Consider the following 23,429-nt stretch of genomic DNA (forward strand, 5'->3'; position numbering starts at 1 on the left):
GTTAGAAATCGAAAAAATAATATGTAGTGGAATAAAATAATTGTTAATCAAGTAATTCATGCGGTTTTAAGTTGTTTCTTTGTCATCTCCTTTGTGAGCATTTTTCTGTTGTCTCTTGCAACAAGCATTCATTTTGCTTTATGCCCTCAGATTATTTATGCTGTTTGATCTTGTTGGGCCTTTGAGTAGGGTTCTATTGAAGGTTGCAGACATAGACACCACTGAAGTGGAGCATGGATTGATGTCTAAAACACCCCTAGTCTTGAAAGTTTTTTCACATTTTCGAAAAACAGTATGTGCGTCAATGATTGTGCAGAGCGAAATATTCGCTCTGCACAATCATTGTCTGCAACCTTCAATAGAATCCTACTCAAAGGCTCAACAAGATCAAACAGCTCAGTTGGTTCTTGTATTGTTGGAAGTTGGGGTTTGCCGACCTTGAACTTTTTTGGCACATCAAACTCCAACAGTCTATTCAACATCTTTACCTTTACTTCATGGTCTAAATTAGCATCAGCAAGAGCCAATAAAACCAACCCCTCAGTAAAATACCATGTATGTCTTAGTATACTTTTGAGTAGAGCATGTCCCAGCTCTGGATATTGCTCTTTAATATGAAACACTTCTTTAAAAGCATTAAAATCATTTTTTGGAGAATTGTTAGTAAGATATGCTTTCAAAAAGCATGGAGTATAGCAGATTGCAACAAAGAAAGAAGCATTTTCCGCTATGGTTTTCTCTTCATGATTCATGACTATAGATATCTTTGAAGTCATTGTGAGTTTAAGAAGATACAATGCATCTGCCATGAATCTTGCTTCATGGCAAGCTCCTGGTTGGTGAAGAGAAACGTTAGGAACTTCTCCACTTAGGTAAAATACCACTTACTCACACAGTTCCTTGTAATCACCTCTTCAAAAAGTACCCAACGTAATGACTTTCTCTCCAAACTCTAGAACTCCTCTGGCTGTGGTATGTAGAGGAGATTCAACTTCTAGTTTACTCCAACCAAATTTTACTAAATCATATATGTTCAGATATTCTTTAATATCTTGCCATGCTTTTTGCAGTCTTACTCACAAACCTCTTCTTGGACCCTTTGTTTTTTTCACCTGTCCAAGCCTACATGAAGTGTGAAATATGGACTTCCGATATGTGCCTCCCGCACATAAACTATAAAAGTGGAACATCTAGACTGGAGACAATAATGGCAACAACTCCAGAAAATATACCAGTATTTGATCATGTAGTGTCACAACATATAGCATAAACTAGATCTGTAATAACATAGTATCCAAGCACGTTAAGGATAACTTCAGCTTGATCATAACCTTTGGAACTCTTGCCTTGAACCACTCCCAACTTTCTTATATCCTCAACAGTCTCTGATATCTTTGTTCTTTGTTAATCATGGCTTTTTGATAGTTTTTGTCTAATTCTTCTAAAATATATTGTTTCCTTTTACCCTTTCGGCCTTTGTAGAAAAGCAAATCCTCATCTTTTGCATTCTTCGAACGAAGACGGTCAAAAGCAATCTTATCCTCAATATTAGGAACAGAAATATCAAAGAGACAATTACTATCCTCGATAAAATCCAATTGCATCTTTTCAAATCTCTCTTGACTTGAATCCCAGTTTAAACTGCGTAGCTTTCGCATTGTTTTATACTTCAGATCCAGCTTTACAATCTTTTCTCTTACCGAAGCTCCCTGCAATATTAAATCAATAAAACCAGCTTTCTTTTCTAGATTTCTATTACAGAAGACGAAACGCATCTTTTACTTGTTGTAGAACAAGGTACATCTCTTCAAAGTAAATCAAACCCTAAATCAGCTTGTGGACATGCTACCAGTTGCTTGGTTGATTTGAATCTCGCAGATCTAAAATAAACAAAAACATGAGCAAGATTTTAAGAAGGGAAACATGAGAAATTTCAATTCTTTTGTTATTCTGTCACGTTGTTGACCGGACATACTCCAGATGTCTCAACACACTTACAACACGTTGAAGTTGATTCTGTGGAAGCTCATTCAGTGGGTATTTAAGAAGGTAAATCAGCCTTTTTGGGTTTGTCTGTATAGAATTCTTCCTCTTTTCTCCACTTGCTTTTATTTTACACTTAGCTCTTCCCATTTTATTAAAATCGTATTTTATAATACTTTAGCTAAAACATTTTAAATGAGGTTTGTAAATATTACTTCACTATAATGAAATTTCAAAAGAATATAACACAAATATTAAACAAAAAACTTTAAGAACAAAACCAACTCTAATTTGAAATCTCAACATGCACCAGACTGGATATTTCAAACTGCGTACACTCGTTCTGTAAACTGCTTACACTTGTACTATAAACTTTGTACACTTGCATGTGTTGTGTATACAGTAAAAACTGAACTCCTACTCCAATAAATAAGTACAAGAAAATATTAAAATTTCTTATTAGGAGTAATATGCATATTGTAACAACAATTGGAATTTTATATATATTTATTAAATTTTCAAATTTTTCAATTTTTACATCACTTTCAGAAGTGTAAAATTAAAATTTTTTATATTTTTAGAATTAGGAAATCAAGTATAATGGGAAAAAAACAACAAGTAAAACTTTTTTGAAATTTAGGTACACCTTAATATCCGCAATCTGATAAGTTTATAGGCGAGAGTTCAATAAACTCTGAGCACCTGTAAAGTTTGTATAGAGTTCTTAATCAGTATCATCAGCCTCATCAAGTATTCCAGATACTGCACGTTATGTAGCCTTAATCATAATTTCGTACACACCACCAAGATGAGGTCCTAGTGGAGCGTTGAAGTGCCACTTGATTCTTTTATTAGCTGTAGGGTTGGTAATTTTATTCTTATCTAAGCCATTGACAAGTTTTTTTACTTTACAAGATCCGCCAACAAAATTTGCTCTATCGTTCAACATTCGAAAAAAATTATCGAGCAATGAATCTCGAGATGTACTGCTCGTGAAAGCAAACAAGCATAAGTATATTATTTTTCATATCCTCCCACTACCATAGTCAGAAACAGCTCAAAATCAATGCAAATTCTAGCAAACACGCGTTAAGGTTCTTTAAGCAAAGTGATGGCAGAGGGTCCATCAGTTTTTGAGCAGGTTTGCATTTTCTTCTTTTACATTTGTTGCATTTTGATTCTGCATCGCGGATTTCTTCTCGTCCTCTTATAATCCAATATTGTTCTGATAATTTTGTTTGTAATTGATTTGTTCTCAGTACATGAATTCCTTCTTCATAGTAATATTTAACAATCAGTTTTGTAACCGTATGACCTCACGACAAAGTGATTGGATACTTAACATTGTAAGGCAAGTTTTAACCATTTTGTAATTGACTACAAGAGCATAATAAGCCACCTTCATCAATTTGTGGATGTAAATAAGTAATATTACTTGATATTGATATTGTTTTTCCTCTTTTAAAGTTTCAATATTCTTCTTTGAAGCTTTCCTGTTGAGCTTTAACAATAACTTCATTTTCGCTTTCATGATACTCATCGGCTTTTATATCACCTATCGTACGCAAATCAATTTTACATCGATACTTACTTATAAACCGATACATCCATCCGTTTACCCTGAAATGTCTTTTCCAACATGAGAATTGATTTATATCAAGCAATTGATTCACTACTTCAGAAGATAATGCAAAGTTTATAAACACAGCTTTTTTCTTTTTTTCAATTGAAGCTTCTTGTGTGATTTCAACGTGGTTCTGAGGCCATTTTCCCATTAAAGAATTCAGTCCATGCCACCATGCATTATTGTTTTTTTAACTTATTCACTGAGATATTAAATTCGATATTTTAGTTTTAGTTTAGTCTTTGATTCAATGTGTCCGACGCGTATTGCAGCAAATGGTTTCAGCTATCGACTTTGACTCTTTATCCACCATAAAACGAAAAGACTTTCACACCATATAGTTACGTCTTTAATTAAGCTTCAAGACCTTAACAATCTTCTCTGCAAGTCGTAAACTGAGGACAGCTCCAAGTAACTCAAGTTTTGGTATACTGATAAATTGTAATGGGCTTACTCGGGTCTTTGACATTATGATCACACAGGCCACTTTTCCTGTGTCATATAAAGATTTTTGATAAGCAACAGCACCATGTGCTTTACAAGAAGCAACCGTAAAAACGTGTATAGATCGGTTTATAACTGCTGAAGTCGTTGTAAGCACATAGGAATGTTTGTCATAGGAAGATCTTTCAATTCTTGAATCCATTAATGAATGTTTTTCAAATTTCTACCGGAATTCAATCGTCCCACTCAATTTCGTCAATCCTGAATTCTTGCATGATTATTTTTATTCGAATGATGTATGGCGATAAAAAACCCAATGGACGAATCCAAAAAATATGTCATTCTTTTAGCAAATATCTTTTTGTATATACAGTATTTTCTTTGGTAGTGACAGAATGAAAAGTAAATAAATCTGGTTTTGCTTTTAAGACAACTCCAAGTGGTTACATAGCAGATAATTCTTGAGAATCTAAATTTATGTGTTTTGCACGATCATTTTTGGGTGTTTCTTTAAGAACTTCGACCGAGTTTGATATCCCTTTTCGTGCAAGCATTCCGGCTGAAATCTATTGCAGTGTGAGTTCTTTGTATAATTGAATTACTACTTTTTCATTAACCACAGAAATCATTGTGTCGTTTATCTCAGTTGCTTCAAAAAGAGCTTCAGAAGCTAAAAGTAATGTTTATGCATACTTTCATGCGTGTTCAAGCGTATTCTCTTTCTACTCATCCAAGAGTTTTAATCTTGAATAATGCTTTGGAAATCTTTAAAAATTTTATGTGTAAAAACATATGGTTTAGATCATGCAAGGTATTACAATACTCAAGGACTAGCATTAAATGTTGCTCTTAAATTGAGTGGTATTAAATTTGAATTGCTTACAGGTTCTAGTATGTTAATAATTTCTGAAAAAGTTATGAGGTGGAGTATCTGTAGATTCTTAAAGGTATGCAGAAACTAAGAATAAGAATAAGTGAGATGAATACAGTAAAGATGAACCATAAAAGTAATCATTAATCTAGCTGCTAATGATCTAAACTCTAGTGAAATGTGTAATCCTCTTCCTTCAGATTGTTTTGTGTAGATGATAGAAGATAAATTTAATTGATGGGGAAATTATGCTTGCATCTTTGAAGTCGATTCGGAATATCAAAATGAATTGCGTGATTTACCTAATGATTATATTTCTAGCTCCTAGTTTAAACAATAAAAAAAGGATATGTTGCTCATTATGAAACTCAGATATGAGACAAAATTACCAAGAAATTCATGAAATATTTTGAACACATGTTCATAAAGTTTCATGAAAGCTCCCGTGGTTAAAGCAATATACAGAGTTAAATGCAGACATGGGAGTAAACGTTAAAAATGAGCTAATTACCAAAATTGCATTTGGAAATTCTATGAAAAGTATAAGAGTTAAGGCTAGAGTGGATTTTAGATTTGAACATACAAAAGTATTATAAATTAAGCTATTGTTTTGTTTAAGACGCCCTTTTAAAAGTTATGTCAGTGCTCCAGGAGAAGAATATTTAATATTATGTAATAATTTCTGCTTAATGAAGAAATTTTTCCTTTCATTTTGTATACTAGAGATTATCTGTAGAAGTAAAAAAATAGTGTTCCAAAAAAACTTTACACAGTATAAAAAATAATGGATGCAATTGCAGAATAGAAATGCGTTTTTAAAGAAAACTCTGACCATATTCTTGTTTGTAACAACACAAAAAAGTCATTTTTTTCATATCATTGCTAAAGTCGGCCAATAAGAATGACGTCCTTCAACAAATTAAAAAGTAAAACAAATTAATCACAAATTTTCAATGAAGTTTTGATAGTCTTTTCTTAGTTTAAAATTGTAATCTTACATTTTATATAAAACTGGATGTTGCAAAAACTTAAAAAACCTTCTTCTTTGAACACAAATCTTAGTTATCATCAAAAGTAGATTTCTATATCCAAATTTACCTAGTTTATCCTGTTCACATTATTTGAAAATTTAAAAAAATTTCAATATTATTTAAAAATTAAGAAATAAATAAGTCCAATAAATATTCTTTTTTAAATTTTTCTTAAAAGCTAAAAAATCTGATTGCTTAAGTTGCTTTCATTTAGACTACGTTATAACTACTGCACTTTTTATCATAGGCTAATATAGAAGATTTAAAAATAATGCGTCAAGACATTCAAAAACATAAAGAAACGTTTCTGACGCAATGTGAGCGCATTTTAACAATAGTTAAAGAAACAGAACATGGTTATCAAAACCAAATTGAGAATTTGTCGGCATGCGTTATTTCACCTAATATTTATAATTTTTATTACTATTTGCTCTTCGTAATTTGTAATAATCACTTTTCTTATTTGTATGTAAAATTTTCTTTTTGTTGATCCATTCAATAAACGATTTTAGTTGAATTAAGATATATAAAAGTTACATACGCAAATATAATAAAACTATGATATATCTGCAGTTTGGCTTTAGATTTTAAAGAATTAGAGAATATTTGGCTCTGAAAGATCCATCAGCGTCCAAACTTTTTGATATGGATATATGTTAGAAAAAAACTTTAGTGAATACTTTCAATTAAAGATTGGATCTATAAAAACATAATGAAATAAAATTTTAATTGGTAGTTTTATATTTTTACAAAAGATGTAACAATATTAAAAACGGAAATTGAATGAATAGGTGCAATTTTTTTTGTATAGTATTACATTAATCTTCGTGCAAATAAATGTGAAGTTTGCATGAAAACCTTTTGTTCTGATTTATTGATCATTGAAACTCTCCATATTCATTTATTTGACATTAAAACGCTCTTGATTTTTGCAAAGATTAATGCTTGGGTTGGTTTTTGTAAAAACAAAAGTATTAGAAAGCTGTTTCTTTTATATTAACACCAATATACCAATTTACAAACCCCTTTATCATTATAAATAGTGGTTTAGTAAATGATGGCTTTAACGAGCTCTCGTATAGTTGTTAATTATATTTCTAACCCACACCACTATAATTGAAGTTTGAATATTTAGGGTGTAGTTTTTACAAAAACCTTGGTCCAGTTTTAACAAATAGTATATAAACATTCCTATTAATTAGTTATTAGGGTTTTTGGTATTTTTACTAATAGTAGGTTATTTTTTGGTATTTTTACTAACAGTAGGTTATTTTTACTAATTAATGATATCAAACTGAAGTGAAAGCTTGATTGGTTTAATTCAAGTTAGTTTTGATTGGTCAATGTGAGATCGTTTTGATAGATTATTGATATTATAAGAAACTTTTACTTTGTTTTAAACAGGAATCAATTTCTACAAATCAGAAAAGTAAAGAAAAATGGGGTAATTTTCTTTTTTAGAGAGAGAACTTTGGTTTGAATCATGATGTTTTTATCTGGTTTTGTTGTTTAATTGATTTTCATAAATTAAGACAGTACAAAACACATAACACACAACAGATATCATGGTAATTATTGACGGTGTTGACATTTTTAACTTAAAAATGCATGAAGCATTGAATGAAGAGTTTTTTCTTCTGAAAAATTTAAAAAATGAAGAAATTTTACATCTTCTGAAAAATTAATTTTTCTTCTTTAGAAGTATTTCCTTTTCTTCTGATAGATTTATAAAACTAACATATCCTAAATAAGGTGGAGAACTTTATACCACGTAATAGCATTACATGTTATATATTTTTCAAATTATATATATACTAACATATAATATCTAAAAATTGCTATTGCATAAAACTTTAAATAATGTTAAATAAACCGAGCTAATTATTGTTTTATTGTAATAATAATATATTCGCTCAACTTATATTACGCTGCATTAAATTAATTAAATTCAGAATATATATATATATATATATATATATATATATATATATATATATATATATATATATATATATATATATATATATATACAGCTGCGGACAAAACTACGTGAACAATTGCAAATAGTTTTTTTTAATGAAATTTTTAATGTCTTAAAATAAGTTTATAGTTTAATACTATATATGGTTGGATAGAGCGTTTTTTGCTCTATAAGACTGTGTAAAGTGTATTCTCTAATAATTTGTTTAAAATTAAACATATCTAAATGTTCAAAAAGCATCAAATATTTTGCGCGACAAAACCACGTGAACGATTTATAAAAGCGTCATTTTTAATGAAAATTATTATATTCACATCGAAATCAGTGCTTTTAAAAATCGTTCATGTGGTTTTGGTATTCTAAGAACTTACAATCATTTAAATTTCTCAAGATTATTCTGTTTAACATCAAAAAATTAAAAAAATTAAACTATAATGGTTCGTCAAACTGATTTAAAAATTGAAAGCTTGGTTTTGCGTTTGCGCAAAGAAGAAAAATGGTCCATTGGGCAAATTGCAGCTCATGTGAAGATGTCAAAAGGTGGAATACATAAATATATACACCGAGAAAAGAGCAAAAAGATCGTTAAGAAAGGTGGTCGTCCACGTATTACGGATAAGCGGTAATATTCCTTTAATTTTATTTTTTTTAATATTTAATCTTAATAATATTAATGTTAATGTTAATTTTAATGTTTAACATTTTATTTTTTAGTACTGATCGAAAAATTGTGCGAAAATCTCTTGAGAATCCACATTTGACAGCCCCTGAAATTCGTCTGCAAACAGGCATGGAAAACGTAAGCACACGAACGATTCAAAGGCGTTTAAACGAAGGAGGTCTTTATGGGCGCAGACCTGCAAAGAAACCATTCCTTAAGCCCATGTTGCCACACGCTTTAGAAAAAATGCCTCACAATTGGGTTTATCAACATGATAATGACCCTAAACATACAGCTTTGACTGTAAAAAATTGGCTCATAAATAATAGCATAACGGTTTTGAAGAGGCCTGCCCAATCTCCCGACTTAAATCCAATCGAAAATTTATGGATTGAAGTTGAGCGACGCTTGGGAGGTCGCAAATTTCAAAAACCGGATGAACTTTTTCGAGCCGTACAGTATGAATGGGAGGCATTACCAAAACAGTTACTAGAAACTCTTTTAGAATCTATGCCAAGACGGTGCAAGGCCGTTATCGATTCTAAAGGTTATGCAACTAATTATTAATGTTTGTTTTTTTTTAGAATCTATTATTTGTTGATGTTAGTAAAATTATTCTTTTACGTTTGTATAATCGTTCACGTGGTTTTGTCACGCAAAATATTTGATGCTTTTTGAACATTTAGATATGTTTAATTTTAAACGAAATATTAGAGAATACACTTTACACAGTCTTATAGAGCAAAAAACGCTCTATCCAACTATATATAGTATTAAACTATAAACTTATTTTAAGACATTGAAAATTTCATTAAAAAAAACTATTTGCAATCGTTCACGTAGTTTTGTCCGCAGCTGTATATATATATATATATATATATATATATTCTAAACGCAAACTCAAACGCATTTGACGCAATTTTTTGCGTTTAATTACGTAAACGTAAACGCAGTTTACGCAAATAACTGCGTTTACGCACGCATTTAATAAGCAACATACGCATATAAAATGCGTTTAAAAACGTAACTCAAACGCAACTTACGCGTATAAATGCGTTTACAAACGGAACTGAAACGGAACGTACGCATATTATATATATATATATATATATATATATATATATATATATATATATATATATATATATATATATATATATATATATATATATCACGGTTATCATGAAATCCAATATTGCCAACCTAGCTGACCCAAGAATGCCACTTATATGGGGTGATAGTGTACACATCCCTGGGTCACCTGGTGCAAATTTTAAAATCTTTTTGGTACGTCTGCGGGAAAAAAATGACTTTGAAGTTACAAAAATGGAAAATATTTACCTTCTTTTTTGACATAGTAAAACTGCTATAAAATCCATACCATTAGTCATAGACCAATAAAATTTGGTGGCAATGTAGCCTATGCCAATACCAAAGTTTGGGTAAAGTTTTATCCCAATCCCTGCAGTATAACAAAAGTTATGATAGCTTTAGTGTTGATTTTTTGTTAATTTTTTCACTTACAGTGCAAAACTTTTCTGATTATGGCCTATTACAAGTCCCCAGGCCATAATGTGGGTAACACATGTGCTCTAGTTGAATATACCAACAACATTATAAAATAAGGATTTTTATGTTCTTACCAAAATTTTAGGTTTCGGGGGTCAAAACTGTTGTTCTTGATTGAGCCCTATTTACAGCATATGCACCTTTTTCTATATAAAACCTTATATGACAGTGCTATTAGCGCCCTATAAGCATTCTTTTAACTAAACCACTACCTTAAAAGTTAGTTGAGACATTTTTACAGATTTTTTGATGAAAATTATGAAAAATTTTGACATTTTTTACTCTAGTAAATTTGCGCTTATTCTACACATGGATTTAGCCCTGAGGATTTGTGAGCAAATCAAAGAAATGTGTTGAAAACCTTTTGCATGTGATTTTTAACTGGTCAACATGTATTGTGTGTTGAAAAACCCATTTCATACATAAAATCAGGTAAAAATGCCTAGAATTTCCTTAGTGCTTTGTTTTCAAAATCATTATCAAATGTACAAACTGTAAAGTTCAATATATTTACACTAACAGTGAATTAATTTCTAAAATTTATTCACTTCTATTCATTTCTTGTGATATCTTGGCACTCTTTAATTTATTTGACATGACATTTAAAGCACTGGTCAGTTTATTATTCTTAAAATGAATATTTTTTTCTACTCTATCATAAGATATACTTAAATTTAATTTCAATGTTTTAAGTGTTTTACTTTTAGTCTTGATCCATTTTTGTTTTAACAATGGTTAGAAAAAAAAAGTGTTTTGCAAAAGAGGAATTAACAATATCAACCCATCATCACGTGAATAAGAGCGTACGTGATTAACTTGATTTTTGCTTTGGTTTTGTACGCTGTGACGTACATATCATAAAAACTTAAAATCACAACAAAACTTTGTTTTTGTAGCACTGAAATGAAACGTTTGCAGAAATATCCAAAATTGTTAAAACTTTCAATTGAAAATCGTTGTATGTGGTAAAAAACTTTGTATTTCATTTTTGTAATATAGAAATTGTTAGGCTGAAGTAATAGGATTGATTTAGGTAAATATGTCGCTCTACTTGCAGCAATATGTTATTTATTTGAAATACATCTGCTTGAGTCAATGTGACGTATATGTTAGTGTGTTAAATTCAAACTATAAAAGATGGCAGGATTCTAAAAATTATCATAATCTTGAAATACAATTAAAAAAATCTAGGCATCTCTTATGATGACATTGCAGAGAGTCCGCTAGTAATGTTAATAATGAAATAACATTGCCAGAAATCTTAATATTTCACGTAGTCATGTGTGTGACTGCTTGATTTGCAAAATTGGACAATCTAGGTTTCAAGAAAAAGCCTTGTAAACCTTGTGAAAAAATGAAAATGAATCAAATGCCAGCTGTGAGATGCAGTAACTGCCTCAGCCCATTAGGTAAGGGATTACCACATCATTGTTTACAGTTAAAGTTCAGGGAAAATATACAGAAATTGGCTTCATTAGATGCCAAAACTGCAGAACATATAGCAGCCAATGTGATTGAAAATAAGGTAGCATCTCCAAAAGCCACAATTCGTTTGGGAAAAGCATCTGGAGGTCATCCACTCCCTGTTACTCCAGGTACAATGTCAGCAAAAATTAATTATAATATTATAATTTTGCAAGTGATTAATTATAAAATGATTTTTGTTTGCTGGAGGTAATGAATGCAAATTTTCTATAGGGTCAAGTGCAGCAAGATTAAATTCTGCCACATCAACATTGACAGCCCAAGACCTCATCAATGTACAAATTAATACTGACCTCTCCAACAATGGGATAAAAAATTAGTGAAAACTGTTCATCAGTCATCAGACAAGAAGATGATTGAGCCCAACTTTTATGCCAATTTTCAAATGGCTGGTCAACAACTGATGGAGTTTTTTACTTTTACAGACTTAAAAACCACAGATTCCAAAGGTTGTGACACAACCCATGTTGTTGTTTATTGCAAAGATTTGTCTGTTTTGGTTTGTTAAATCATTCAATCTAGAGAAACTCCAGGTGGCTACTTTGTTAAATTAGGCATTGATGGAGGCAAAGGTTTCCTCAAGTTTTGTGTCAGTATTATTGAGAGTTCCACAGAATAAGATAAATCGAACTCACCACCTAAAAGGCGACTTTTGAGTTCCAGAGCAGCAAAAGCAACAGGTGTGAAAAGACAAATTCTTGTAGCAGTCTCTGAAGATTTGCCAGAAACTTATTCTAATATTCAAAAGATCTGGTCACTCATCAATAATTATTGCATGTGACATGAATGTTGCCAACATTATTTGTGGACTTCAAATACACTCAAGCATGCACCCTTGTTGTTGGTGTGATATTAACTCAAAGAACCTTGCTTGCAGAGCTGTCATTGAAGCTTTCAAAAAAGTTTAATTTGGTTGTGAATTCATGCTTTAGAAATGTACTAGAAAAGGATTTTTCTTTCAAAATTGATCAATTTAAAGCCACATATTTGGCAAACCAACTTGGAAGCATCACGCCCAAAATCCACACAGTATTCCACCACATCAAGGACTTTGTAAACATGAAAAAATTTCCCTAAGGACAATTCAGTGAACAAGCTGTTGAGACTGCACATCAAGAATTTCACCAGCATTGATCACGATACAAGAGAGATAAAACCCACCCTGAATACAAAGGAAGGCTGTTCAGTTGTCTTGTGGATTTGAATAGCAAACTCCTTTAGAAAATTATCAATAATTTTTATCCATTCAGCTTTATTTTAATGGATTAATATTACTTGTTAGAAGAGAATTTAAGCTCATAAGTAACCCATTATGATGAATTAAAGTCAATTTCAAAAAAAATATTTAAAACTTGTGCCAATCTTATGTCAAAGTTTAGTGCCATTTGAGAATAATAAACTGACCAGTGCTTTAAATGTCATGTCAAATAAATTAAAGAGTGCCAAGATATCACAAGAAATGAATAGAAGTGAATAAATTTTAGAAATTAATTCACTGTTAGTGTAAATATATTGAACTTTACAGTTTGTACATTTGATAATGATTTTGAAAACAAAGCACTAAGGAAATTCTAGGCATTTTTACCTGATTTTATGTATGAAATGGGTTTTTCAACACACAATACATGTTGACCAGTTAAAAATCACATGCAAAAGGTTTTCAACACATTTCTTTGATTTGCTCACAAATCCTCAGGGCTAAATCCATGTGTAGAATAAGCGCAAATTTACTAGAGTAAAAAATGTCAAAATTTTTCATAATTTTCATCAAAAAATCTGTAAAAATGTCTCAACTAACTTTTAAGGTAGTGGTTTAGTTAAAAGAATGCTTATAGGGCGCTAATAGCACTGTCATATAAGGTTTTATATAGAAAAAGGTGCATATGCTGTAAATAGGGCTCAATCAAGAACAACAGTTTTGACCCCCGAAACCTAAAATTTTGGTAAGAACATAAAAATCCTTATTTTATAATGTTGTTGGTATATTCAACTAGAGCACATGTGTTACCCACATTATGGCCTGGGGACTTGTAATAGGCCATAATCAGAAAAGTTTTGCACTGTAAGTGAAAAAATTAACAAAAAATCAACACTAAAGCTATCATAACTTTTGTTATACTGCAGGGATTGGGATAAAACTTTACCCAAACTTTGGTATTGGCATAGGCTACATTGCCACCAAATTTTATTGGTCTATGACTAATGGTATGGATTTTATAGCAGTTTTACTATGTCAAAAAAGAAGGTAAATATTTTCCATTTTTGTAACTTCAAAGTCATTTTTTTCCCGCAGACGTACCAAAAAGATTTTAAAACTTGCACCAGGTGACCCAGGGATGTGTACACTATCACCCCATATAAGTGGCATTCTTGGGTCAGCTAGGTTGGCAATATTGGATTTCATGATAACCGTGATATATATATATATATATATATATATATATATATATATATATATATATATATATATATATATATATATATATATATATATTCCATTTCCTATTCCGTATCATAAAATTAACGGTAAGAAAGATCGTGTATATATAGCATATATATGTACGATATATACTAAAGTTACTTACTTTGACTCAGTCTTATTTTAGTTATACTTTCGACTAAATCCTTTTTTGTCTTCTTGTGCAATAGTAAATAACACGAGGCGTTTTCAACAGAACAAAATTTTTTATATACTTTTACAAGGAAGGTAAAATGAAAGACGTGCGGACTTATCCGCTGAAAACGTTTTATATATCACAATAAACAAGAAGCATTGTCCGCGCTAGTGAGCGCGACATTCCCGCCCCAAACTAATTCATCACTAATTGCTCAATGTTATTTTCGTCACAGAATTTAATTTTTATTATTTCTTTGATTGGTAAGTTAGATGCTTCTAGTGGGTAAAGCTTATTCACTGGTCTTTTCACATAGGTTATTTTTCCATCAACAACGTACTTAATATTTGCGGCGCGGACAAATCCATCTGTTGACTTAATAAGGCTTTGAACAATGCCTGTCTTCCAATAACCGCGCTTGATGTCTGTGTCATGAATTAACACAACATCGTTGACAGCTATTTTGTGTGTCCCTTTATTTTTCTTATATTTGTGGAATTCTCTAAGTTCGGTCACGTATTCTTTTTTCCATATTTTCCAGTAATGGTTTAATGTTTTTTCTATATATGAACTTCTGGTGCTTAAGTTTGTTTCGTATGTTTTGTCAATAATGGCTTTAAAATTTATTGATCTTCCATATATCAAATGGTTCGGAGTAAGCGGTGCATCTCCAGGAGACTCGTACATGAAAGTGATTGGTCGATTATTTAATATCGCTTCGACTTCAGCAATAAATGTTAGTAGTTCTTCATATGAAAGTTGGGCATTATGTATTATTTTGTGGAGACAACGTTTAATAGATCTAACTAGCTTTTCAAAGAACCCTCCCCACCACGGAGCAGCGGGGACGTTAAAATGTTAAGTGATACCACGCGAAGAAGCGTAATTTTGTGTAAGATTAGAAGTGAATTGAGATCCGTTGTCCGAGATGATTTCTGAAGGTGTGCCCCTTTTCGCGATAAATCGACGTAAACTTCTTATACATGATTCGGCCGAAGAATCAGGAACAAGATCTAAAAATAAAGCACGTGTAGTAGCACATGTAAATAAAAATATCCACACCTTGTATAAATTATTTCCTTCATATATGTTCTTGACATATAGTGGACCTGCATAATCTACACCCGTAAATTTGAATGCATGGTCATTATTAAGACGACTTAAGGGTAAAGGAGGAGGAGAAGGATAGGAATAAGGCAGTCCTTCAAATCGTTTACAAATATAACACTTTCTGATCAGATTTTTAATGTAATTTCTGGCTTTTGGTATCCAGAACTGAGTTCGAATTTGATTTAATGTCTCTTTAACACCATTGTGCATAACAATAGAATGAAAATAAATAATAAGTAGGTTTGTGAAGTCGGTATCTCGCGGTATGAAAATAGGGTTTTTTGTGTCGTAGGTAACCGGTGCGTTTTGTATTCGACCAATGCATCGTATAATTCCATCTACTATTTGTAAGTTAAGATCAAGTTGAAGTTGTTTATAATTTTTATCAGTCATTACTGATCTTTGTGTATATTTTATCCAGCTTTTTAATGCTTCTTCTATCTCAACAGAATCTAAGTAAGATAATATTAAACATTCTTTATTTCTTTTAAGCTTTAAATTCTTAATAAATCGCATGACTAATGCTGTGACTCGTATTAGACGCATATAGCTGTTAAATCGAGTAATATCAATCACATTCAAGTCTATATAATTCTCATTTAAAATTACACTAGTCATTGCTTCTTCTACTTTATTCGTTATATTTTTCAAATCAAATTTTGGCCATTCTTTCGGATCTTTGTATAGAAGTGGTGGTCCATTGAACCATACCTTATCGAATAAATTTGCTAAGCTTGTGCCTCTGGATACTATGTCAGCTGGGTTATTGTGGGATTCAATATATCTCCAAAATGAAATGGGAAATGTATCTCTAATTTTTTGAATTCGTTTTTGTAAAAATGGTTGTTTTACTTTATCAACGTTATTAATCCAGTGTAAAACTATTATTGAATCACACCAACAAATTACTTCTTTGAACTTGATTACTGGAAGTAATTCATTTTTGATAGTTGTCATTGTTTCAGTTAATAATAAAGCTGCCTTTAATTCTAGTTTGGGAATAGAGGTATTTTTAATTTGGGCAATCCTGGACTTAGCTGTTATAAGTGAACACCCCCTGTGATTATCATCAAAGGAACACAATAAGTATATACAACAACTATAAGCATTATTACTAGCATCGCTGAACCCATGTAATGATAAGTCAACAATATGATTTGGATAATGAAAATGGTACCATCTGGGAATGACAAAAGGTTTAAATAATTTAACACCGTTGATTATGGTCTGCCACATCACCAACGATTTACCCTCAAGAGGTTTGTCCCAGGGAAGTTTATCAATACAAAGTTTTTGAAAAAATATTTTACATTTTACTATAAACGGATTAATGATGCCCAGTGGGTCAAAAATGCATGCAATAAATTGAAGAACTCTGCGTTTTGTTGAATCTATGCTGACATTGTGTAGTAAGTTTTTAAAGTTAAATATTATTTCGTCTTCTTTTTTGTTCCATGTCAAACCTAATACTTTAGTTAAGTTAAGAGAGGTAAAGTTTTGTTCATCAACTAAAGTTTCAAGTTCTTTGCTGTTTGATTCAAATTTTCTAAGTGTAAAACCAGCTTCTTTAAGTCGACTTTGGCATTTTCGATAAAATTCAATAGCTGTGTCAATCGAATCTGCTCCTGAGTTAAGATCATCAACATGTAAAGAATTTATTAATTTATAGACAAATATTGGATCATCTAGAATGTATTTTTCTGCATGTGTAATAAGAGTAGCGGAAAGAAGAAAGGAAGAAGATGTAACACCAAAGAGGACCCTGCATATTCTATATGAAATAACTTGTTCTGTAAATATGTTGTCTTTGTTCAGGGTATTAATATTCTTGAACCATAAAAATCTCAGATAGTCACGATCTTCAGGAGACAAAGCTATTTGCAAGAATGCCTTTTCAATGTCTGCTACAAAGGCAATTCTTTGGGCGCGAAAGCGTAATAAAATTCCATATAGCAATGTAGTTAATGACGATCCTTGGTATAGATAGTCATTTAATGAAGGACCTTCGACAGAACTGCTTGCATCGAAAACAATAATTTTACTTGTAACTTTATCATCTCTTAATACTGGTTGGTGTGGTAGATAGTGGACTGTTCCATTAATTCCATTTTCTTCAAGTAATGGTTCTATAACGCCTTGTTGCATTTGGTCTTTAAAAATACTGTTGTACGATTCAAGGAGTGAATCATCTTTACTCAACTTTTTTTTGGAGACTTTTGAAACGTTTGATACATAAACCATAGTCATCACTAAGTGGTGAGTGATTTTCTTTAAAGGGCAACTTGACATTATACTGTTTGAGGGTATTATCGTATTTAATGGTGTGACGAAACCTATCAACAACCTCTAAGTTACATTCATCAATTTCTCTTATACCCCAAATCGATGTCATGGATTGTTTTAATAATGATTTAGGAGATGGATTTGATCCAACAAACATGACATGAGCAGTGTTTACGCTACAGTGCTGATTCTTACTTTTAATGTTCATGGGACCACTTAACAAAAAGCCTAATTTGGATTTTATTGCGATGGGATCAAAATGATTTCCCCTAATAATAGTATTTTCAATAAAGGACCAATAGAAATCAGCCCCAATCAGGATATCAATTTTTAAGTCCCTGTTTTGCATATTGCTATCAGCAAGCCTTAAATTATGTAAATGTCTATATTTTCCTTGTGCAAGATTCATAAATTGTCCATTAAGAGGTGCACAAATGTCTTTCACATAACAAGTAATTTTCACAACTCTTTCAAATAAACATTTAATTTTTAGCTCAACTTTCTCTAGTTTTTCTCTAGTGTTGTTGTTGCCGAAGGTTTTGATAGTAATGTTTTCTGTACCTATAGATTCAAGTTTTAATTTACTGTATAAATCAGGTGATATGTAACTAAGTTGAGAACAGTTATCAAAAAGTATTCTGCACTTATGCAGTCTGTCATTTTTGTCGAAGACATCTGTGGAAGCAGTCTGAAGTAAAATAGATTGATTGTTACTACCTGAAATTGCTGTTAGTTCGCCTTGAGTTTGCAGTTCAAGATTTTGTTGTTCTTGACAAAGTGCTATGTGATGGTTGTTACCACATTTAAAACATTTAATACGAGATGTACAGTTTTTTAATATGTGTCCACTTCCTAAGCATTTCAAACAGAGATGTTTGTCAATAATAATCTTTTTTCTATTTTGGATATTTGTTATCAATTTACAATATTGTGATTTATGTGGTTTATCGCAAAAAATGCATTTGACAAAATGTTGTAAATTATTTGGATTATTACGTTCAAAATAAGAGTTTTCTTTATTCTTTTTATTGAAATTAAACTGATGAGACTTTTTGCTACTATTTGGTTCTTTATAATTATTGTTACTGGTAAAGAATGTTTCTGCTGTATAACTTCTATCAATCAGTGTTATTCTAGTTTTAAAAATCTTTTTAGTTTTAGTTTTTATTTTGTTTTTATTAAATTTTTTAGTTTCAGTTTTAGTTTTCGTTTTAGAGCTCATTTTAGTTTTAGTTTTAATTTCGTTTTTGTTTATTCTTTTTAATTCTAGTTTTAGTTTTAGTTTTTAAAATCATTTTAGTTTTAGTTTTCATTTTTATTGAAATTTTTTAGTTTTAGTTTAGTTTTAGTTTTAAAAAACCAATTTTGCTTCAGTTTTCGTTTTTAAAACTTTCCAGTATTGTTATAATCCAGTATATTATATAAGCTTGCCTATATTTTGTAATGTGCCTAAGTTAGTGTAACAGTTTAGATATACTTAACAAAATTAACAGCATTGATAATGATTGCTCAATATTTTATATTAAAACCTTATTTGATAATCGAAAGTGGATATAAAATTCTTTAAAAGAGAATGTACAATACCCCACTAAAACTTTAAGCAATAAAATATAATTGTAGTATAAAATAAATATTATTGGAATTAGATTTATGATGTATAAACTATAAGACTTAGACATAATGTTGGTTACAATAATCTTTCACAATAAAATTTTCACAGAAATGGTTAACTATTCTTTATTTGTAACATAATTTATTGAAATAAAACATTAGTCTTGACATAATATCAGCTCCTGTCTAGAGTGCCTATGAAGCATACATGAGCTAAATAGGGTACATGATTAATCTAACAAATAATGGATTTTTATTACTTAGATTAAGAAATTAGATTATTGTTAAGCTTTAGAAAAACTCTTGTTTCCAATGATGTTGACATTCTGTTTCTTTTGCCCACTGTTAGATCCCCGCAAAGCGAAAATATTCTCTCAATGTATGCTTCACTGGCAGGAGCTGACATTAAGTCAAGTGCTAGTGGTGCTAATATAGGATAAGTCATTTTGCGTTCAATCCAAAAGTTGATAGCACCACAATCGCCTTTATATTTATTACAAATAGTTGAACTATGAATTTCCATTTGATAACGCTACAGTTCTGTTTCGCAAGTTGCTTGCATAGCATGTACAGTTGACTCTCGACTGGTGGATGAATTTTGTCTACAAAGATTGTACAAACAACAAAATAAATAGATTGCAGTAGGCTAGCTGTTCACTTCTTATACAGGTAGTACATTGCAAATTTATAATATGTACATATAATTCTTCTAATATTCTTATTTTACTATATATATAAACAAATGTATTAATGTTATTAAAACACTTAATTATTTATTGATTTTAAAATTTCAACTAATAATCAACAATTAAAAAATAGAATATTATTATAAATGCATAGCCTATGTCATTTAATTATGTCTACTTTTAGAAAATCTTTACTATCTAGTAGCTACCTATTATCATTGACTCTAATGATGTTTATTTTGCCAATCAAGTACTTAAACAGCTTAGGAGGTGGCTCAGGTAGCAAGTCAGATGTGGGCCTAGTGGCATTGGCAACAGTTGAAGTTGAAGCAATAGCCCCCATATCCAATTGGTCATTTTGAACTTCTGGTAACTGATAGCTATCAGCTGGAGTGTGAGCATAATCAATCCTACTACTGCCTTCATGCTCAGTTTGATTTTCTGGTCCTGGCTGAACCTGATATTGATCACAATCGTATGGCAAAAGAGTAATCTAAAAAAAAATCACGACTACGCTGACATGACAGTTGCAAACAGTTAAACAATATTTTATATAAATACATAACAAATATATACAAAACCATAATTAGATCTATAGAAATATTTTCTTTATTCAGTTAGACCGTAACACAATATACTCTGCAGATCAGTGACTTCAACTTTTTATTGTTTATTGACTCACCATAAGTATATAAGATTGCATACTGTTGATTTGTAAGAACTTTATTGATAATAATAATAAATATGCGATATGAATAAATCAATGAATAAAGGGATTGGAGCGAAATCTGTTGAATTTAATTGTATTAGTACAATAGCAAATAGCAATTTGAGAAATACAAATTTTCAGGTACATACTATATAATTAATAAAGTACAGCATTTTTATTGATAAATTATAAAGTAAGTGATAAAAAATAACATTTGGTTTATAGTACCTGATGCAGTATAAATCTTCTAGCTGCTGCCAACAAGTTTTCTTTACCAGGTAGTAGTAACGCAGCAGGTAACGTTGGTTCTAATAATGTAGCTGATGCTGGCACTGGATTAAAATCTTGTGTTTCAGGATCCATAATAACAGCAAAACGTGTTCGTAAAGATTTCAACATGTTGACAAATAACTGCTTATATCCTGTTACATGTTCTAAGTGAGTTTCTAAATCCATAATTGCAGGAACTATGCTTGACAATGCCATACAATTAGCTTGCAGAATGTTCGTGTAAACTGCGAAGGGTTCCAAAATCTTACATATAGCATCAATGGTAGACCATTCGCTTGCCAACAAACTATAAATTCCTTCTTCATCTAGAATTTCATTTAATGTTGATTTAAGTTCTAACAATTGGTTTAACATTAGTAAAGAACTATTCCAGCGTGTTGGACAACTTGTAATCAACACTTTTTTAGTTTTGTTTAGTAGTTTCTGAACAATACTTGATGACTTTTTAACTTTCTTCACAAGTGCTCGAGCTTTTGTCATTACTCCGTTATATGCTGGCTGTTTATCAATCTCTTTCATCACAAGCTGCAATGAATGTGACAGGCAGGCCATTTTATTATATGGTATTGAATCAAGTATATTTGTAACTTAATCATTTTCTATTTCGTCATGTTCTTGTTTCTCTTCGTTTGAGTCACTTTCATCATCATCTTCACTAAGTTCACTTGTGGCTTCATCTTCTTGTGCTCTAAATTCTGTAGTCTCACTATTGTTTTCTTCGTCTTCTTCTTCTTTACCCTTAGTATCAGCAGCTGCGTTCATAAGCTTTAGAGCCTTCACCATATTATATCCATTATCACTGATTATCAATAAAACTTTCTCAGCAGGTATTAACCAATTTTCGAGTGTACGCATAAGATATTCTGCTACCATTTCTCCTGTATGTGGATGTTGTATTGCATGTTAAGCAAGAAAAGCATGCACTGGCATTTGCTTTGTCTCAGAAAAGAAACATCTGGATATGCCCAAAAATGATGCCGCTAAAGCTTTTTTTGTCCAAATATCTAAACATATTGTAATTTTTCTTGTTTCATTGATAAGTTTCATTACAATCTCTGATCCTAATTTTTTTTTCTGTGTTAGTAATTGCATAATTTTTTTGCACCTGGGCATTTAAATTTTGGCTAAAACTCTTTCAATAAGTCAATAAAAGCCGGATCACTGGCTCTCGATAATGGATCCATGCAACATGAAAAATATTTTGTTACTGCTGCTTGTAACCGCTGTTGATTGATATTGCTTGCTGTCCATTGCTTTTCATTATAAAACTTGTTCAATTTTGTTTGAATTTTGGTAACTGATGTCACAGATTCAGATGCGGACTTACCGTCAGTTACAACTTTTTTCTTGCAAGATTCTGCTTTTCGTTTATCATCTTTTACTTCAAAATCTTTATATACTTCCTTATGTTTTGCTTTTAAATGTGTTTTCAAGTTGGAAGGATTTTGGCCTTCTAATTTAACATAGCAAACTGTGTTATTTGATATTTGTACGCGGCAAATTGATTTGCCCATCGACTCGTCATAATCGAAATAGTCCCAAATAATGCTTTCTTTGTGACGCCCAGATAATTGTAACATTTTAAAAATAATTAGTTCAACCAACTACTGTTTAAACCCTAAGTTTTAATACCGTTACCGTGGAAAAGTGTTTACATTTTTATTGTTACCGTGTTATTACCGTGGAATTAATACCATAACTGCGGTAATTACGCGGTAACCGCTATTACCGTTCCTATGTCACTCTCTATTGGACATATATAATACCTGGGAATTAACTTGTGAAGAGTAACATTGGTAGAGGGGAGAATGAAAAAATACCCAAGACGGCCTCGGATGCAGATGTTGGATTGCATCCTTATGAGCGCAAGTTATGAAGTAATTAAGGAAAGAGTTGGAGAAAGAAAAAAATGGAGACAGTGGAGTAAAGAACATGCCTTTCGGCGGAGAACTGCATGAATAAATAAGCCATATGGCGCCTATATAGTCTTTATACAGTTATACTTTATTAATATTTGTTACAACGCAGTTATTGACGTGAAGAGCCGGTGCGGCTGCACTGCATGACTTTGCAGAGTTCTTCACTATTGAAAAACGCGCGCGTGTGATGCTGTATCGCAGTATAGTATGCTGTGGTTGTATCAGCAATAGTGATCCCACAAGCATCAGATCTCATTACAGCGATTCTCATTATCATTCTCATTATCATTCTCGCTTTCATAAGTCTTTCGTTTTAGTTTTTATTTCGTTTTTTATAAAATCTTTTTAGTTTTAGTTTAGTTTTAGTTTTTAAATTTATTTTCGTTTTAGTTTTAGTCTAGTTTTAATTGAAAAATTTTTTTTTCGTTTTCGTTTTAGTTTTAGAAAAACAGTTCGTTAACGACACATTTTCGTTTTCGTTTTCGTTAACGAGAATAACACTGCTATCAATATTGTTATTCAAATTTAATGATACTTGCTCTCTGGCACGTAGTTC

General features: G+C 31.1%; 2 protein-coding genes and 1 pseudogene across 2 annotated transcripts; all 3 read right to left on the reverse strand.

Annotated features, from left to right (window-relative positions):
* Positions 1-23,429, reverse strand: part of LOC149886230 (uncharacterized) — a 194,624-nt pseudogene that overhangs the window by 122,314 nt on the left and 48,881 nt on the right.
* Positions 14,460-18,879, reverse strand: LOC149886242 (uncharacterized). Its single transcript, XM_090093240.1, has 3 exons — positions 17,613-18,879; positions 15,128-17,524; positions 14,460-15,010 (listed from the first exon to the last, which is right to left on the reverse strand). The coding sequence occupies exons 1-3, from the start codon at positions 18,877-18,879 to the stop codon at positions 14,460-14,462; spliced, it is 4,215 nt and encodes a 1,404-aa protein (XP_089949366.1).
* On the reverse strand, positions 20,139-21,506 carry LOC149886243 (zinc finger BED domain-containing protein 4-like). Its single transcript, XM_090092156.1, has 2 exons — positions 20,892-21,506; positions 20,139-20,447 (listed from the first exon to the last, which is right to left on the reverse strand). The coding sequence occupies exons 1-2, from the start codon at positions 21,504-21,506 to the stop codon at positions 20,160-20,162; spliced, it is 903 nt and encodes a 300-aa protein (XP_089948282.1). The 3' UTR covers positions 20,139-20,159.

Source organism: Hydra viridissima, unplaced genomic scaffold, assembly GCF_058129835.1.
Source record: "Hydra viridissima isolate aposymbiotic clone 2 unplaced genomic scaffold, HvirCarnegie_v1 scaffold_7, whole genome shotgun sequence".
NCBI classification, from domain to species: domain Eukaryota; kingdom Metazoa; phylum Cnidaria; class Hydrozoa; order Anthoathecata; family Hydridae; genus Hydra; species Hydra viridissima.